Raw genomic sequence first — 21,147 nt, forward strand, 5'->3', positions numbered from 1 at the left:
TGTGTTGGGATGTCGGCCAGAGGCGTAAAGTGGTGCAGCCAATGGGCCCTTCCCTACTTTCTACCCCCTCAATTCTGGCACCCTTGCTCGGCCCACACCCATCTTTGAACTCAGCCTGCATTTTCGCCTCAAATACACACTTGTAAAGATTCGTGACTGCGTCTTGCATGATCGGGACATTATTCCGTGTTAATCTGTCCACAGACAGACAGACAAAAATACACACACATACATCTGCCAAAATACTCTAAACCAGTAAGCCATGTGTAGGGCAACCAATGATAATTTACAGTGGTGCAGTGCATCTGCGGCAGGGAACCTTTGTTGCACCTCTCTTGCCAACACATTCTCACTCCGCCCTCGTCACATATAGACATTTGGTCTAGAGATGCACCGATCCAGCTTCTTCAGTTCCGATCCCGATGCTGTGGCTTTGAGTATTAGCCGATACCGATCCGATACCATGGTTGACCTTAAAAGGCTATATACCTTTACATGTAGAACAGAAAAGACTAGAGGCATCAGGCACTGATGACTACACAGCTCTTTCCTGAGATAAAATGAAACAAGATGAAACAGATTAATGCAATGATAAACTATTTATTTTTAACAAAAATAAACAATTGTGCAACAGCAGTTGAAATAGTGTGAAATACCTCCACACAGCAGATTCTCTTCTTCGATCCATGACGTATGACGTGGCTTGCGTCGCAATAGATTTAAAGGGAAAGGATCTCCTCAGGTATAGGTTGCATTTTCCGATACCCGATCCATCTATTTTCATGATACTAGGGCCGATATTCGATCCAGATATCAGATCAGTGCGTCCCTAATTTGGTCATGGATTTTCTGCATGGAGATACGACGTCCAAGGTACCCTGGGTGTGTTGGTTGTTGATGTTCTGGGACGCCACGTTAACTTCTCCATCTGTTTTCAAAATACTAATGTTTTCACAGGAAATGTACAGTTTGCATACAGTCTCTTTCAAAAATAAAAGCACTACATCAGTACAATGCTTTATGATCTTACAGGAATTGAACACCACTCTCCCAGGTGAAAGTCAGTGGTTGTTGGACCACTCCTGCCCACCCTAGTCGGACTTTCGGCACCTTAACTTTCATTCTTGTCCTGCTGCGTTTCTCCCTGACGCCACTGGCTGCTGTTAAACTGTAACGGCGACTGGTGTTGGTGTCTGATGCCAGAAGTCACTGCCCAAGCGCTGGATGTGATGACTTCAGTGTGCAACCGAGTTGCTCTCGCCCTTGTTTTTTGTCATGTGGGTCATAAAATGCCCAAATAGATACTTAACGGTGAAATAATGTTCTCTTCTCTGATTTATTAATGAACACCATTCCATTGCATCCATAACTCTCGTGCCACAACTTAAAGCGTGATTGATCCACTTGATAATCACACTTTGAGTTATGCACCCACGGACATTATAATGTTCTCCCTCCACACAGCTGAGAGCTGCTGGATATATTTTCTACCTGTGGCTCCAAACACTTAAAGTTTCTAAATTATAGCTGTGATCAAGTTAATGTACCAGAGACTGCCTGATTGGATACGGGTTATGACACACCTCAGCATGTACTGCGTTCACCAAATCCACAAGTGCACCTGCAAATGATGGAAGAACACACACCATTTACATGCTCTCACTAAAACACACACTCACACACGCACGCTTTGTACATGAGCAACACGAGTGTGTCCCCAGCCAGTGTGTGTGTGCTGGACACCACGCTGATGCACTGTGGGAGTGTGCAGACGTCATTCACATTTAGCTACCAGCCAAGTCCAGGAAGTAACACAACTGACTCACACACACACACATATACACACTGTGGTACACTGTTGCTTGTGTGTGATGGTGTGTATTTGTGTGTGTGTGTTTGAGAGAGAGAGAGACAGAGAGGGAGAGGGAGGGAACTTTCACTTTAATATATCAAGTAACCAAGGAGACCTGGGCCACTGATCAATATTTGATTCAGTGCCACTCGAGCAGAATGTGTGTGTGTGTGTAGTGATCTTGGGCTTCACTTCTCTATTGCTTTTACTACAGAGGTTGTGGCACTGGTCCAATGTGTGTGTCAGCAGAGAGAGTGGTCACCCGCCACAGCCCAAGCTCACATTGATTTTGCCGTCTCTGGGACGGAGAGTTGAGCAAAGACGGCACCCGTAACAGGCAGAGCCGGGAACATTAAAGTGGTTAAATCATATTTAATATTCACACACCTGTCCCGAGGTCCCAGACAGCTTAAATTAGCATTCCTGTGGTTTTTACAACTTAGAATCAGAGTGGGAACGCGGCCAAACGAAGACATTCAATTCCATCAGTTGGTTTAGGTGCTGGTGCAGTGTGTGAGACGGGCTCTGAACAGCTGAGGGATGCTGTTGTCTTCAGTGTCACTGCTGGTCAGCACAGACACAAGACAAAGACTGGTTGCCTTTTTTAAGATTTTATATTCTGTGATGTTTTATTCTTAAACCTAAAATGCCTGAAACCCCCTTTTTGGTCTCAATTAGCCAATCTGTTTGAGCAACAGGTTCTACACTGTAAAACGTTTTAAAGGAATTCAGTAGAATCAACTGATCTTTTATTATTTGCTGAACAGATTTTTTTTTAATTTGAGGTGAGAGAGGAGGAAGAATTTTTTCATTTGCCATCACAAGAATACAGTCGAAATGTCAAGAATAAAGTTGAAATTTAAGTCATGTGAGGGTTATCTTTTTTTTTTTTTTTTTTTTTTTTTTTTTTGTATTGCAAGGTTAAAGTCAAAAAAGTTGAAAAACCATTTCAAGAATATTTTTTAGAAAAAAGCTGATAGAACATTTTGAGAGAAAGTTGAAAACACATTTCACGAAATAAAAATAAAAACCTTTAACCTCTTGCATTCCACCCCCATTTTGTAGCAAAAACGCCTGAAATGACATACCCAAATTAAAATGACTGTAGCTTCTGAACCGCTCTGACTACATGCATGCATGAGGCCTTGCCAGAAAGAAAACTCTCTGAAGTTTCTTGTGAAGGTGAAACACTCTAGGTGATACAGAGACAGAGTAATGGGCCTCTGAAGTCAGTAAAAAATTTGTCTAAAATAAAATAAAAATGTTTTTCAGGATGAATAACTGTCTGTGGCTTCATCTGAGCAGGTAAATGACACTGTGGGGCTGTAGGCACACTATCAATGAACACTTGTTTCAAGTTTGAAGAAGATTGTTCAAAGTATGACCATTCTACAGTGTTTTTACCATGAAAAGATCCAGGCAGAGCTCCAAATCACAAGTCGGTCACTCGGCTTCAAAACAGTACTATCAGTGATCAAACAACACTCAGCCAGCTGCAAACATTGTACCTTATTGAAATCAGGTGTGATTATGATAGCTGATGTTGTTTATGACACAGAAACACCATAAAATATCACCAAATAAAGCCATATGAAACGTGAAAGTTATGATCCCACTTTCTAGACGGTATATCTCAGCCAAAAATAGTGGTAGGAGTGAGACTCTTACCTTTTATAAAAGAGCTACGTCCCCCCTAACGGACGCACATACAAAGTAATACTTTAACTTTTCCCATCGAAAAACGTCATGACATGACTTGTCACCACTCATCGTGATTTTGGACTTTGTATGTTTAGGCTGCTCTGGTGCGAAATACATAATAAATAAAAGAAAAACAATGTTATTTTTGAAAAGTCGAGAGCTTCCTGAATCCGGCAATACCAAACATCACATGGTTTGATGACGTAGTGTGCCTGGGAGATACCATTTAACAGAGGAGGAGGGGAGCAAGGACGGAAAGGAAAAGGTTGAAAAACCATTTTGTGGAAAAAAAGTTTAAAAAACCTTTAGAGAATAAAGAATGAAGTTGAATAGTAAGTTAATAAAGTGAATACTGAGAATAAATTTGGCATTTCAAGATTAAAGCTGAACCTATGAAAATAAATCAAACCACTAGTGTTGGCCGTACGACTGCCTCTACAAAATGCCTTGTGTAGATAAACTGGTGAAATTGTACTTCAGAGTCAGTTTTTATTTCTCTTTTAACACATAAGCAAAGTGTGGTAATAAATATCAGGACGTTGAAGACATCGTGCAAAGAAGGTTTAGATGAAGATACCACACAAACTTAGAAGAAGTGGCCATATTCGTGCAAACTGAAATAAATGGTACTGGACTGATGCAGGCGTATTGATGGTAACGCCAACATGCAACACAGAGAGGATGTGTATATACTGTATATGCTATGTATATGCTCAGCGGCAACACTGATAGGTAGAGTATTTCTCAGTTTGCACAGAGTAGTTTGAAGAAACACATTATTCAGTTTCCATGACCTCTTCTCCGCACATACTGTACCTGTCTCTGCTCGGCAGCAAGGAAAAGAAGCGGCGAGCCGACTTTTCCAGCAGTGATACTGTCACTGAGGGACTCTCAGGGTTTCCAAAGTCATCAAGTTTCTAAATCTGCTGGGAGCAGTTTTAGAGAGTAATGCTGCATCCAGATTGAGTTTCTGTCCACCTACTGGATGATCAAGACTGCAGGACAGAAAAGGTTGAAGAATGGGGACCACAGGGGGAATTCAGGGTTGGGTAGTAGAGAGGAGGAAGAGGATGGTGGAGTGTGAGCTGCTCTTTCAGCGCTATAATAAACTGGTGAAGACAGAAAGAAAATAAAATGTAATAATTGTAGCTTATTTTGCAGCGGTCAGTGTCTAGAGATCTGAGGATACCTTATTTTACTCTGAACACAGTCAGTTATTAGAAACACTAAAAGCACATTTATTTCTTAATTAGCCACAGTTTGAGGTGAAGTTGTCCACTGAGGTGCTCCAGTTTTATAAATCAATAAACTGTGTGTGAGCTGTTGACAGTTTTTACTGCAGCTGTAACCACGCAGGCCACAGTTTTATTAATGCCATCATTAATTTTTATGTGTTTGGATTTTGGTATCAACACTGGGCTTTTACAGCCGGCTCCCCTCACTGTAAAATCGATAGTTATTAGACACCAAAGGTTCAAAGAAGAAGTCAGAGTCTAACTTTCTTCATTACTTTGCAGCTTTTCTGATTTGTTTCGATCTTGCGTGATCATTTCTGCTCTCCCGTTTCTAGTTTCTTCTCACAGGTACCTTCTTCTCCTCTCTGATCCTCTGATTCTCTCTTTCCCGTCTTTGTTTCTTTACATCCACTTTCTTCCTCCAGCTGCCTTTTTCTCCAACTCTCCTGCAATCTCTGCCTAGTCTCCTTTCCCTTTTCTTCTCCTTCCTTTATACTCAAATGACATCCTCCCTTCCTTCTCCGATCTGCTTTTTCCTACCACTCCACTCTTTTCACTTCTCTCTCTGTCTGCAATCCATCACCTCCTCCTCCTCTCGCCCTCTTTTCCACTGGGTATAATCTGAAGTGTGTGTGTGTTGGTGTTTCCCTCTCCCTCCATCCATCTGAGCCCCAGGTTCTGAGTTATTGCTCTCTAATCATCACTGAGCCCAGAGCCGATCCACAACACTCACACACACATATTTTTCCATAGTTTGCAGGTTTGTATCCCGGCTTGGATGAGATCAAAAAACTTTTTATCTTTTCGTCATTCTTATAAAAAGCTGGATTTCTGTGGGAGAAACAAGTGTATTAATGTTTAATCATCAGTTGGTCCTTAGGATCGAATGAAATTGTTTAGTAGATATTTAACCCCCGAGAAAGTGCTGAATACCTGAAATATTCTGGCATGAAACAGATTATTGACCAGATTCCACTCAGCCCTGCCCTCCTGTAGTTACTGCTGCTACACTTGTCAAGCTTTTCATTCTTGCACAGCTAGGGCTGCAGCAATGATTATATAAAAAAATGACAATTATAATACTGTGTGGATGGTGGGACACTTGCGAGGCGCCTGCAAAGCCATCATTACTGTGTTTTCAGTGGCTTTTTAGCCACCAAATGTTGGTCTTTTTAGTGACCTGTTGCTGTTTTTCTAAATTGTGCAATCAAAAACAGATTTTTTTTTTAACAAAACAGTTGTTTTCATTGTTTTTCCAGCCAAAATTGTGCCCTCAAAATGATCTTTTCCTAACCATAACCAAATTGTTTTTGTGCCTAAACCTCATGTTAATCACAGCGATGTTTAACATAAAGTTTTAATGTATCCACTACACAATATTGTGCAGATGTCACATGGTTTTCAGACATGATGTCATGCTAAAAGACTGATGCTGAAGCAACATGTCCAAGACAAACTGTAATCATCCTCAACAACTGATAATTCATGTACTGTAGAGGACATGAATATTAAGGTGTAGCATAACAGTTTATTATTCTAGATTTAATTAAAAAATCATTAAAATATTCATTCTACTCATAACCCTGTATGGTTTAATGTTTTCACACAGTTTGTTCCAATTTGACAAGAGAAAATGATTGAGGATGACGAATACCCGATTAGTTTGCCAAACATAAACCTGAGTCAGCTGGAGTTACTTTAGTGTAAACTTCCTCAAATTAAATGAAGAGCAGGGCACGGCTGTGTTGGTGTTCAGCGTGACCCACCTGAAACCCCACATGATATCATTACCCTAGTGACAGGCCTCTTGTCTTTGGAAATAACGCTGGGTTACCACTGAAGGTTGTCAGCTAATGAGCCGTGGCCGTGTGTGCTAATATTTGTGCTAATCTTGCATTTGACACCAATCAGTGATTATATAATAAAGATGGACGACATGACAGCTCCCCAAAAGTGGAGCCAAAACATCCCAAAATATCGACCCAGATGACTGGCAGCAGTGTAGGTCATAAACCCTATGTTAGCAGATGTGACATGGGCCAAACTAAAAGATCACAGTACACGTCAAAAATTTGTTCTCCAAACACGTTTTTTGTCATTTTAGGTAGTTCTTTTCACACTGCTGTAAGTTCAGGAGTTAATGTTTGTGATGAGTTTGATTTTAGTTAGTTATCTGATGCTATAAAAGAGTGTGACGTTGTGATTGACAGCTATGAGTGCCAGGCAGTGTGCTCGTGATTGGTCGGACGAGTGTATTGGCAGAAACTCTAACTCAGAGATTGCTACTGCGCAGACTTTGGCTCCTAATGATGTCACCAGCGCAAGATGGCAGCAGCTGTATTTGGGATATTTTGGCTTCATTTTTGTACACTTGGAGGACGTGGAGATGCTTCGTCCAACTTTATATACTGTCTACAGCCTCAATGCAAACTGTGTTAGTGTATCATAACTATGATTACTAAGCTATGATTGGATGATGGATGTTCTTGGGCATGGTTCAGCAGACGGTCAATTTTCAAAAATAAATATTAGCTGGTGGCAGCTCTCGTCCGTTAAAACAGTACTGGTGTATGTTCCTCTCTGTGATCTCCATGAGTGCTAAATCACACCCACACTTATTATTACACCACCTGTCTTTTATTTCCTCCTCTCCCTTCATATTTCCTTCTCTTCCATCTTATTCTCGCCCTCCTTATCTCGTCATCTCATCACCACTCTTCCAACAGTTATCCCTCGCCTTCGGGGGGGTTTGCATCCTCCATCGCTGCTCCATCCCTCTCCTCTCTCCTCTGCTGCTCCTTCATTTGTCGTGCCGCTGAGTTTGCACAGCGCTGACATCAATCACAAACTAATAATGTTATGTAGAAAAATGGATAAATAGAGATTTTTTTTTACACTGAGGGAAGGAAAACTTGTATAAGATGAAGGATTGTGTGGGGAGGAAACTATGCATCCATAAAATGAAAACACACACACACACACACACACACACACACACACACACACACACACAGGGGGACACTGCTTGTGTTTAACTATGTTGTGTGGTTTATTTGTCCTCAGGGTCAGGGTACCCGTATGTTCTGGAAGCTCCAGCCCAGGACTTTATCTCTGGTAAACAAGAGAAAGTGTCCGTATCATTCCCCAGTCTGCCCCTTCATTTACCAACTACCCCTCGATCCTCACGCCCCGCCGTGCCTAAGCTAATACTGCTGCATAACTACTCCATCATTAATCTTTAATAAATGGCCAGTAAATGTTGCTTCAACTTTATTAAGTGCTTGAGAAATGTCTCCCCGGCTTTGCGACATATTAATGTGAAAGAAAATCTAACGGCTGGTCTCTGCAGATTCAACCAAGAATGTGTGTTTGTGTGTCTGAGGGCAGAGAAAAAGAGGAAAAATAAAGCATAAGTCTGATGATCCTGCAGTCTGCAAAGTAACGCCTGCAAATATACACAAACACACTCACTCACCTCGTGGCTTCATATTAATCAACAGCCAACATGAGAAATATCTCTGTGTGCATATTATTCCCATTCCACTGTGTTTCTCGTGCCAGAAAAGACTAACTCTCGCAGCCTGGCCTTATTATAGCTAGCCTCGGGCTCTAATGGAAAGTAATAAAGAGCTCTGAACATCTTAGTTTAGCTGCGTGTTTTGTGTGTGTGTGTGTGCGTGTGTAAGAGAGAGAAAGAGAGAGAGAGAGAGAGAGAGAGAGATAGGGGAGATGAATGGTTCTGATTAGGCAGTGCAAGCTGCGGACAAGCCTGATGATCAATGTCTCTCTTCTGTTCTGCTGCTTAAGAACAGATGAATGTGCCACACACACATACACACACACACAAATGCATGTACGTTTTTTTTTATCAACTGTGTGCAGTGTGTGTGTCTGCAACTTTTAATACTTTCTGTTTCAAGAACGATGATGTGTTTGCTTCAGAATACACACACACACACACACACACACACACACACACACACACACAGGACAGCAATCGCATGTGCAATGGAAATGCTCTGAAATTGGTTACGGCAGGGTATGAAAGTGTAAATCAGCGCGCTCGTGTGTCTGCAGAGGACTGCAGAACGGAAGTGCTGACTCGGCAACAGCAGAGAGTGGGTGGTTGGGGGTGGAGGGGAGGATGGAGGGGAGGATGGAGGGGGCTGCACGGGCAAAGTAAAGAGAGAGAAAGAGGAATGAACGGATGCAGAGCGGAAATGGATAGATGATTTAAAGGCGAAGGAGGACCTGGATGTAGGAGGCGTGCAGAGTGAGGAGAAACAAAAAGAGAGAGGAAGGAGGGAAAGAAATAAAAAGAAAGAGATGGAGGGGGGGTTGATGGCGGAGGTCTGGGGACTGGACGATAAAATCAATTGAGACGGAATAAGAAAGGCAGAGGAGAGGGAAAGAGAGGAGCGGTGCGGAGAGTTAGCAGCAGGTCCCTTGGCTTTTGGTTCACCAGGCTTTCATCCAGGAAATGAAACGACTTACCTCTCCCCTGTGTGATCGCGCTGAACACACACAAATGAACACGCACACCGAGAATGAGACACACATTTAAACCACATGCACACAAACTGACTCACACACACTTAAGTTGATGGACTGTTATTGTCATCATAAGTGCCACCATCTGCCTTTCTTGACTCTGCGTGTGTGTGTGTCTGTCCGTAGTGTGAGTGAGTGTGTGTGTTGCCACTGGAGAAATCATGTCGCTGCTTTCTCAATCACATCATCCAGGGCTAATTTGGTTCATCATCGTTGTCATCATCACCAGTGTTTGACTGTTGCTTAATTGAGAATCATAAAACAGAAGCATCTACTCTTTAGTTCAAACACTCGGTTGCTCTCTCGGCCTGTTTTTTTTTTTTTTTTAATGCCAAGTAAACATGTTTCAGCTCTTTGAAGTTTATTTCAAAGGGACCTGTAATGCTCATTTTCAGGTTCATGTATTTTGGGTTTCTACCAGAACATGTTCACATGCTTTCATGTTCAAATAACATGTTATTTTCCTCAAACTGTCTGAGCTGGAACTCTTGTAATTAACCCCCAGTCTGAAACAAACTATTTTAGTGCTGGTGTCTTTAAGCCCCTCTCCTGGAAAAAGTCCAGTCTGCTCTGATTGGTCAGCATCTCTGGGTCTTCCATTTTTCAGCACCTCTGAATTGGTATTGCAGATGGGGAATGACTGTAATGGAGAAAAGCGGCACTTTCTGCCATGAAAAATCACCAATAATAACTTTAAAACACAACCGGAGATGTTCCAGCAGGAATATGATCCGAAATAAGGAAGAAATAAACAACATTAGCACCAAGATCACACGTTAGCATTGTACCTGCAGCCGAGGGAATGACTGTAATGGAGAAAAGCGGCACTTTCTCCTGTTAACAATTCACCATAAAAGCCTCCAAACACTAATATTTAAATGTGTTATCTGTCCATTTGGCTCGGCTGATGTTATTGGCCAGTATTAACTTTTATATTGTATTGTTATATGTATCGACAGAGGTGCTGCAGATCTTTGAGATCATGTAGAAACAGTCAGTACGTTTACATGCACAGTTAACTCGTGCTACGGTTAACGCTCAACTATGCTATTTAACTGGAATACTGTCCTTGTCGCAGAATACAAGCATGAGAAGGGAATGGATTCATGACCAAAGTATGACCGACTCCGCTACGATAGGTAGAGATATGCCCCCTTTCAGCTTGTTAGTATTGGACCTTTCCTGGTTGACCTATTACGTCACAGACCAAACAATGTGCAACCAAGTTAGCTACGGTTAGCTAGCAGCTAACTGGTACCATGGTGGACAACTTTACCGCTCTGTACGCTTCAGCCATCCAAAAATGCACGGCTCTGTAGATTTCTGTGATGTAGATTTCTCCATGTTGTTACCAGCTTCTTCTTCTGTTACACATTTAATACTATTGGATTTCCAGGTCAAAGCCCGGAAAACTGTGGAGCATGCTCAGAGCACCTCGGCCAGTTTGGGTCTGATTGACTGTATACATGGAGGAGGAATTCACTTTACACATTTAATTCATACTGAGTGTCACATTCCCATCGTTTGTCCACCAGAGAAAGTTGACAATTTAAGTTTTGGACTGTAAAAATCTATCAAAAATGTTTGTTCATATAACAAAAAAATCATTCTGTAAAAAACCGAATGGTGACCGAGATGTCATAGTTGGAGTTTTAAGGCCCCAAATATTGCTACTGTTAAAAAAGTCAGCAATGGTGGGGCTTTATTTATTTTTAAATACATAAAAATAAACTGTTTAAATAGGCTATGATTTGCCATGTGTATGTCCTCACTTGACCTCTTATAAAATCCCCAGAACCTTCAACTTCTTATAACCCTTTGCTTAATTCCATCACTGATATGGGTGACAAATCCAGTTCTTCCTTAAAGACCCCATGAAATGAAAACTTTAGCCTTCTGGAAGACAGAATTTTTCCAGAAATGTGACCTCAACATGCATTAGTATATGTGTAAAGTTAAACAGTCTGTCACAGTATGACAGTATGGTTTTCAGTTTAGAATGATCCCACCCCAACATCCTGTTTCAACCAGAAGTAAATCACTTACAACAACCCAATCTGATGTCAGACATGTTCCTAATTATTGAATTGTTGTCAACCTAGTCTCACTACGAAGTCATCGAAAATCAGCGCTTGGTCACTAGGGCAGGTAGGAGAGATGGTGGATGGGTCCAACACCCACTGACTTTCACCTGTGAGGCTGGTGTTTGCTTCCTGTAAGATGCTAAAGCCAAACCTTGTTCTTTTTCCTAAACCTAACCACGTGTTTGTTGTTGAAAGAAAAAAAAACATCAATTCATGGTGTTGTATCAACGTAGTGCTTTTATTTTCAAGTCAAGTCAAAATTTATTGTAGCCCAAAATCACAAAAAATGCCTCAATGGGCTTTACATAAAAAGACATAAGCAAATTACAAATAACACAACAAATAAAATATATAGAACAAGTGAAATGACTATGTAGAACAAAATAAACAAACAAAACAAAACAAAGCAAAAACAAAAATAACATTGGCACTTGTGTATATATATATATAAAGAAACTAAACATAAATTGATGCGCACAATGACTGAGTAGTAGTAGATAACCATGATGTAGTATGTAAGGACAGAGACTATGTGATGTTAAAGGCAGATGCAAAAAGGTGTGTTTTGAGTTTACTTTTGAAGGAATCGACTGTGTTGGCTTCACGGATTTGAATGGGAAGGTGGTTCCAGAGGAGAGGGGCTCGGTATGAGAAGGCTCTACCACCTGCTGATGATTTATTAATTTTGGGGATGGATAGGAGACCGACATTATGGGATCGTGGAGGCCTGATTGATAAACGTAGAGTAAGTATAGATGATAAGTAGGATGGTGCAAGTCCGTGTAATATTTTATTTTTTGAAAGAGACTATGCAAACTGTACATTTCCTGTGAAAACAGAAGTGTATTTTGAAAACATACAATGCATGTAACAGGCTGAAGTTGACACGGCGTCCCAAAAAGTCAACAACCAACACACCCAGGGTACCTTGGACGTCATATGTGGACATGGAAAGTCCGTGACCAAACGTTTATATGTGATGAGGTCGGAGTGAGAATGTGTCGGTCTCACTCCATTCTCAGAACCCATCGGCTGTATTCGGCGTCTGACTTCTGGCAGACGGCGATATTGAAGGTCAATATCAGGCGGACTACAAACAGCCTACAACCGGAAACCAGGGCTCATCCGCTCTTCTTCCGGAGGCAAGATCTCCCGGGTTTGCCTACAGACTCTACATTCACTGAATGTAGAGTCTGTATATAGAGACTAGTCTCACTCTGACCAGAGCACATCGTTCTGGGAGAAACTTTTCATATTTGTATTTGGTGGCACAGTCCACAAGAGTCCAAATTCAAACACTGTACACTGGCACAAAATATCATCCATCAGAGTCCTCAGCTCGCCAGATATTGGTACATAGTCTCAACGGCCACTGCACTCAGTTACTGCACTACTGACCTCTCCACTTCCTGTTTTATTATTGATTCATTTCAAACCATTGGTTCCAGGAGACTAGGTTGCCATGACAGCCAAGTTCGGGGTCACACTCCCAGAAACCAGGAGTCAGCATGTGATTGGCTGGCTCTGCTGAGACAGGAGAGAGGGGTGACCTCATGGAGAGAGAGCAAAATAAATCCAGTCGCCTTAAGACCCTAATGCATCTATTAAAGTTGATGTTGGGGCCATAGTATTGATCGCTGAATGTGTGTGTGCCGGGTTTAAGATGACAATCTGTATTGATTGAATAGCTGGAAGTTGTTGAAAAAAGTTAAGCGCTCAGAACAACAAAAAGGTCTGTTATATTCAGATACATTATAAGGCTCCTAGCCTTCACACGCCAGTAGAGTGTGGATCAATGTACACTTGTAGTCCATTCTAAGATCTAAGCCAGGGGTCAGCTGGTTCAGCCTCCAGTGGATGCTGCATCAGGACAGAATGCTCAGCGCAGAACAAGAATGCAAACACACATACCGCCGACACAAAAGCATTTTTTACCAATATATATTTTGTAGGGTATTTTAAGCTCTAGTATGCAGCAACAACAACAACTTAAAAAAAACTCAAATTGCCACAAGCACAATGAGCAAACACCAGTGCAGAAAAAGTGTATTGGAGTATCGGAGCAAAGCGTTAGTTCAGACAGGACACGATGTCAAGCTCAGCTCACATCCCAGCTACATCAGCTGATCTCAAACTGCCCAGTCAACTGATGGATCAGCTGATTGATGAAGGGAGTCAGCTGATAGATCACATAATTCCTTTCTATGCAACCAATTGGCAAATCTCATTCATGGCGCCCTATTTAAACTGTTCTGGCCTGTCTACTGTTGCTGCTTCCTCTGCAAGCTGCTTTGCAACCTGCCTCCACCCCAGCTCCTCCTTTTCATGCTGTGTCTGACTTATCAATGTCATTTCTGTTTGTCATTGATGCTGCTCTGTTCCGTTCCTGGGGTCTTTGCTGCTGCTCTCCCTGCCTTAGGCTTTCCACGAAGTCACATGGAAGGGCAGGGAGGTGTGTTCTCTCCACCTTAGGCTTTCCATGTAGGCATGTGGAAGGTCAGAAACGTGTGCTCTCTCTGCCTTTGGCTTTCTGCATAGGCCCAAGGAAGGGCAGAGAATGTAATTGGAAAAACCATAAGTAACGTCACTTGACCTCAGACCTAGCCTCAGGTAACTTCTGCCCTAAATCAGAAACCTCATTTGGTTCTTGGAAAAAATCCAAGCTCTGCACCATTAACAACAAGCCCACTTGATGACATCTGATGACTCTTCTCTTCTTTACCCTGCGCTGCTTTTAAATGCAGAAAAATATCCCAGTTGAGCTTGTGTGTTTTAGTGTTACTCCCATAAGAAATGTAATACATACATCACACACTCTCCAGAAGCGATTAAAGAGGAATGCCAAGGCTGCTTTTGCATAATAACTCTGGTGATTGTGCTGGCCTGTTTTTGTGTGTGTGTGTGTGTTTGTGGATGTGTGTGTGCGTATACACCATTACACCTCATTAAGCAGACATTGTACTGCAGCCATAAGACGGGTGTCACAACCGCCGTTACTCGATGAGCAAACGGAGTGATTGAGTGCGAGACGAGGCGCTTTGCCTGCTCGCCCGGGACCAACGCCGACGCCGCTACAGCACATTTACATAAACATCACCTCCTTTTACATCTCATTAGCATAGACAACACATTAACATGAAGGAAGGAGCGAAGGAGGGATAGACGGATTAATGAATGGAGGATTTGGGAGGAGGGGAGGGGAGAGCAGGGAGATGCTACAGTTAGAGGGAGCCCAGAGAATGGAGATCACCATATTAAGTACTAGGAGAAACATTTACAGATGCATTGTTGGTTTTATTACTCTAACAACGTTTCTTTTCTGTCTTAAGGGGCCAATTTGTCTTGTTAGTTTTTACCCTTTTCTTCTTCCACTTAACTCCATTCTCTCCTGCGATGTCTTTTCCTTTCTCTTCTCCCCTTTTATCTGCAGCTGCACAAACAGCTCATTTCCAAAATCTGTTAATTTCAATGGGATCACAGTGATAAGGGCGAGGTAAATCTGCTTTGAGCTTTTGTCTGTTTGTGTGTGTGTGTATCAACTCCTACAACTTTAATAAGCTAATTTGTTTCATTGACAAATTGCAAACCATCTTGATTGTACTGAACTTTGAGGGAACTTAGAGCCAGAGGGCTCAGAAACAGATGGAACTATTCTACAAGCTCTGTTAAATCATCCACCTCTGTATAAACATGCGTGCCATGAGATGTGTTTGCAATCTGTATGGCCTCATTTACACCTGTTATTAACATGCGTCTTGGGTGATCTTATCCGAAGTGGACAGCCCATCCATCTAGTAGACCGGGCACAGGAAGTGCCTCGCTGCCTTCTGCCATTAAATACAACAATGCTTTAGTCTTTCCAAATGGTAATCATGTGATTGTTGTTTTGCATTTAGAGCAGGGAAGTGAGATCCGATCACAGGTGGCCACTCAAGACACATGTAGAGACTGAGACTGCGTATCAGTATCAAGACTTCTCCAGTCAAATACGACATGCATTCAATCTTTTTGTACCCACTTCAGCAAAAAAGACTATTTGTAAGGTCGTCTCTCAGCCAAGCACTACAAGCATTCTTCAGTTTAATGTGAAGTGTGATTGGACCACTACTGCAGCAGCTAGAGCTCAGACAGTCTGTGGTGTGGGGAAGTCAAACGTGGTGTATTGACAAAGTTGGCAGTTCAGTGTGCCAAGATGCCGAGAAAATATTCAATAGTATCGCTATCCTACATGACGGCATCAACTGAATTATTCTATTCACATGATGGGTATCAGATGAAGTACAAAAATAAAGGTCTCAAATGAAGTAGTCGACTTGGACTAGATACCGTTAATTACTGACATTGGTATCACTTTAGGGTACTGGAATTGTAATTTTTTAAACAATACCCAGCCCTAATGGAGATGGTTTCTCATGCCCAATGTGAACAGACAGAGGTGTCCACTTGTGACGGAATTACACAAGACGCACGTTAATACCTGGTGTAAACACCACCTACGTTACAAATGTGAGTCTTGATTTAACTGTCATTTTTTGGTAAAATTACAGTGGCAGCTTGGTGCCAGTATGTTATAGACCAGCTAGCATGTAGCTCGCCAACTATCCCACAAGTAGTCACTACATCAGCAAGCTTTCAGCACCACCTATTTTGGAAGGGGGAGGGGGCGTCAATGATTGCTGTGCCACTTTTTTCGGATTGAATGGGACCAGTTTATCACTTTGCCAATCTTGGCTGTAGACAAGAAATCAAATGCTGCTGCTTGAGTCAGTTGATCATCTAAAATATGATGATGGTTATTGCTAGAGTGCAGCTAGTGAAGATATTTATTTCTGATATCTTGTGTCAGATAACTGACATGTGAAATAAATAATTCTACTGTGATGTGCTTACTTGATTTAAAAAGTGCCTAACCTAACAGAAAATGCAGCAAGAGCCACTCAGTCTGACAGCTGGATTTTTAGTGTAAATTTGTCTTTTCGTCTTTTTCTAAGTGGTCAATGTGTCACCATTAACTGCCATATTATAACTAGTTCAGTGTGTATTAAACTGGACGCTGAGGCTTGTCTTGATTGGCCTGAAACAGAGAACGACATTTCATCCAGTGTAGCGTTTAGCTATTATTGTATGAAAACCTGAGTGATAAAAGTTAAATATATTGACACTAGCTATCCAAATTTGTGATCCAAAGTTTGTGGCATCAGCCTCAGAAAATCTTTGACCTTCCCTCTGTTCTACACTCTACACACAGTATATACTGTATTATGCATACAGCATCTGGCCCCTCCCTCTGTCGTCCAAAGTTCCTGTTTAAAACGCAGAAGAGCTGAATGAACAGATTTGCCTACCTATATTAATTCTAATCTAATTAAGACGGCGGTTTCAAACACAGCCAGGCATTTCTAATTGAATCTCTCACTTATGCATGAAGCTACATAATAAATAGGGGAGCACATACACACAAAATGGGGGTTGGCCTCATCGGCATGACTGTGCAAAATGGAGGCATTAAGTGTAGGCTCTTACCCTTTACACCCAGATATAGCTGTCAGCTTGCATAAACAAACGAGGCGCTGATTTGAATAATTGGGTTTTATGTGGGAGAGGTTACAGCAAATCTGCGCTGGTAGTGATTTTAGTTAAAGTGTGTGTTTGTGTGTGTGTGTGTGTGTTTACTCTGCCCACCACCTGTCCTCATTCTCAGCACAATCACACTACAGTTAAATTAATATGTTGGTTGATACTTTTATTTTTATATTCTTTATATTTTGGATATGGCAAATTTAAGTAAATTCAGGACACAAATCATTTGAAAGCAACACATGTTGATCAGATACTATACAAGTATAACTCTGATGATGTCATCAGGGTAATTTCTGCTCGAGCTTGGAGACTACAAATTTATAAAACCCGAAGTTTGGAGTTTAAAAGACCTGGGTGTTTACCAGGCAGAGACGGTCTAATTAAAGACTGTCAGGTTGCATTGTGGGAAGAGTAGGATCCTGGGGCCGGTTGCACAAAGCACCTTACGTTTGTTCTTATAAGGTTTAGTTTTCCTTAGCTGAGGAAGTTACTTAAGGATATTGCACAGAATCTCTTAAAAGTTTCCTTAGTCAAGGAAAGACGTTTTACAACAGTAAATTTGTACTGTTTCCATGGAGACCATTTGTTTGCTTGTACTTGTACTTGTGATAGCCTACCTGTTATTGCTAACTATTATATTTAATCTTATCTAATTAGTCTGCACGCTTTTGGGAAGCCGGCATCATGAAGTGCACCTCTATCTCATCCTTCTCCTGCTTGGCTGGAAACTTCACAGCGGTGTTCGCAGATGCTTGAGGGCATTAAAACCCAGTGAATAAGGCGGCACTCCATTGACTTGTGTACGTGAAATGCCTCGACAATAACTGATGGAAAGATCCTGTTGCATAAAACTGCAGAACGGTCATTAACTGTAACGGAGCTGGAGGAGCACAGTTTCGGAAAGTTGAGTGATTCATCTTCAGCCGTAAATCCTAAATTTACCTTCGGTCAAATTTATAGTGCAAAATGACTTATTCATGATTAAGGGTGTCCATCTGGTCTCCTGGTTGCGAACCACTCTTCTCACGATGCCCTGATTTTCCTCATTTATCTCCATCAGTGTTGCCAGATGGGAAATGAAGAAATATCGTAATGTCGCTTTAGAATTATTGTATTTTGACCCAAACTATCGTATGTACTAAAATGCTGACTAATGACTAAAAAATGTCTTTTATTACTTACTGATCAGCTGATCACATAGCAATGTTGTATTCAGCCAGAAATCCTGCTAGCTTAATTTCGGCTGTCTTGACCCAGCAACAGGTTGAAAAACAAAGGGTCTAACTCCCAGGCAGGGTGTTAAAGCTGCTGTGCCCGGCGGGGTTGCTTTGTTTTCTTACCAGTGTCTGTGTCTGTGCTGCCGGACTCTTTTCTTTTAGTACGTTTTTCCTCTGAGTCCGAACTCATGTTCACGTATTTTTTCCAGCGGCTCCTTTAGGTTTTTGTTGTGGTGCCAGTGCCACTGAGCAAACAAACATGAGCTTAGAGCTGCTGATGTGATTGGCAGTGAGTGATGTGTGGGTGTTCATGTAAATTGAAACAGTTTTTTTTTTTTTTTTGGGTGGGGGGGTGCACGGAAATGCCAAAACTATCGTATATTTGGCATGTATTTAGCGTATATCATATAGGCCCTAAAACTATGGTATAAATATGATAATTATCATATATCTGGCAACACTGATCTCCATAAACTCACCATGCGGTTAAGATGCAGTCAGAGGTGTTTTTTTCCTTACTTTGGTTGCTAAGGTCCTCTGGGCGAAATAAGGAAAAAAACTTAAGGAAATTTTAAGTAGAAGCCTTAAGGATGCTTTGTGCAACCAGTTTTATTTAAAGGAAACCTCAATAAGCAATTTGGATTTAAAGGAAAATCTTAAAGTGCTTTATGCACCTGGCCCCAGTGTTCTGGAGCCTGACCAACAGTAGTTTAATATGTCTCAGCTTTATAGAAGTGCAGTACGAAATTTTTGTGGAATGGCCCTTTAAATTTTTATCATCATTAAATCGATGACATCAGGTAGTTTGAGTCCAATAATAGTAATAAAACTGTTGTGCAGGAGCCAAAATAAACACGAGCACACGTGTGCACACTCACCCACAGTGTCTTAATGCCAAGCCGAGGAACTAGATGCACTGTGTATCCAAGGCAACCTAAATTAGTCTCAGCAGGTATGTGGGCATTATGTCTCTCTTCCCGAGGAGAGAGTGAGCAAGCGGGAAGGCAAGACTGAAAAGAAAGGCTGTAGAGGGAGAGAGGTGAGGGTGCAAAGAAAGAAACAAGTGCAGAGAGGAGGAGTGAAGGGCAGCAGATAAGGCCTGAGAGGGAGAGGAGGAGATGAGAGGTGAAGTCAGAGGTTGAATGTGATTAGCAGAAGGCAGAAGAAGAAGGAGGAGGAGGAAGAGAGGAGAGGGAGCGAGGGATGATTGGATCAGGGAGGGGGGGGATGAAAGAGAGGGGAGAGTGGCGCAGAGGGTGAGTCAGAAGGCAATGAGAGTGATTGGGAACTAGCATGCTGCTTATTGCATGCCACCAAGAATAAAGTCAGCAACCAGTCTGCAGGGTCCCTGTGTGTGTGTGTGTGTGTGCGCGCGCGCGTGTGTGTGTGTGTGTGTACTGCAGAAAAAGCTATTAAGCAATAACAGCACAGACAGCGCTAACTAAATTACATTTCCAAAAAGACAATTCACTTGCTGCCAGACACACACACACACGCACGCACACACACGCACACTCCATGTGTAGAAGTGCAGAGGAATCATGTCTGCACACATGCATGTTCTCAGACACAAGCACTCATTTACATTGACTAGTGTGTGCATGACAGAAGGGGTCCAAGAACACAGACGGCCCGTGGGTGAGATGACGCACAAGCGCACACACAGACACACAGACGCACACACATGCTCACACACAATCTAAATATACACATGTACAAAGCCTGTTTCTCAGAATTGTCACATAACTGTCTGCGGAGCAATGGCAAGCAAAGGCGAATCGATGAGTGTGTGACTGTGGATGTGTTTGTCACAGCTTTTGCCAGTGTGTGTGTGTTAGACGGCTTCCTGAGGTGTTGATTGGGGAATGTGTGCGTGTGTGTGTGTGTCGGTGTGTATCTGCATGTTCCTCTCTCCATCCCTGCAGCATTTCTCATTCACCTCTCACTCTCTGTCTCTTTGTGTCACCCCCCTGTCTGTCAGTCCAACAGATGTGTCAGTCTCGCCTCAACTTTGAAAATGAATTTGTTCTTGTGTTGTACAGATGCTTTTTGCATCCAGAATGCTTTTTAAGGAGTTTTTTTTTTTTTTCTTTTAATTTCCATTTCAGCCATTTATCCATTAGATATAATCTGTGAGTCTCTGGTGAATCTTTGGCTTTGGTGCTTGTAGCTCACACTTTTAAAGGGACAGCTCACCTCAAAATCAAAAACACATACCTGTCCTCTCACCTGTAGTGCTGTCTATCAGTCTAGATAGTTTTGGTGTGAGTTGCAGAGTGTTGGAGATACTGTCCGTAGAGATGTCTGTCTTCTCTTGAATATAGTGGAACTAGATGACACTCAGCTTATTTGAAAAACTCAACAGCAATGTCTCGTTCCAGAAATCATGACCTGTTTACTCGAGATAATCCACAGACCTTGTTGTGAGCAGTTTCATGTGGGAACTATTTTCTTTCTACAGAACAACACCCACCAACGGAATCACTGCACAGAAGGACGTGTGCATCTACTCGTGGACGAGAGGCCTGTGACAGCGTGAGATGTAAACATTAGCTGAGTGGTGCTAGGTGAGCAGTAGATGCACGCTTGCTTCTGTGCGGTGATACAGTTGGTGGGTGTAGTTTGGTCAACCCGGTCTCACTCCAAAGTTGTTGAAAACCGGTGCGTGGTCAGTGACTCCTAGTGTCAGACATTGGCAAAAAAGCCATCCTTTCATGTCAGCATGATATGTGGCTGGTCCCCATTATTCTGTAACAGCGTCCGGTGGCATCAGGGGAAATGCGGCCAGTCAACATAAGTTAAGGGGGCAAAAGCCCAAGTAAGGCGGATGAAAGGGCTGATGGATGGGTCCAACAACCACTGACTTTCACCCAGGAGGCAGATGTTTGCCTCTCATTCTTTTATCCCAAACTCAACCAGGCGCTTGT

The 21,147-nt window shown here is 42.1% G+C and overlaps 1 protein-coding gene across 5 annotated transcripts in view; it reads left to right on the top strand.

Annotated features, from left to right (window-relative positions):
• LOC117259090 (chloride channel protein 2) overlaps nucleotides 1-21,147 on the top strand; it is a 226,263-nt gene that overhangs the window by 86,275 nt on the left and 118,841 nt on the right. For 3 of the 5 annotated variants that reach the window (XM_033630303.2, XM_033630304.2, XM_033630307.2), the window contains exon 3: nucleotides 7,852-7,902. The exons of the other annotated variants lie outside the window; for them this stretch is intronic. In XM_033630303.2, the coding sequence (XP_033486194.2) occupies nucleotides 7,852-7,902 (51 nt within the window). The remainder of the gene's footprint in view (nucleotides 1-7,851; nucleotides 7,903-21,147) is intronic. 5 annotated transcript variants of the gene reach the window in all.

This window comes from Epinephelus lanceolatus, chromosome 4, assembly GCF_041903045.1.
Source record: "Epinephelus lanceolatus isolate andai-2023 chromosome 4, ASM4190304v1, whole genome shotgun sequence".
Lineage (NCBI taxonomy): Eukaryota > Metazoa > Chordata > Actinopteri > Perciformes > Serranidae > Epinephelus > Epinephelus lanceolatus.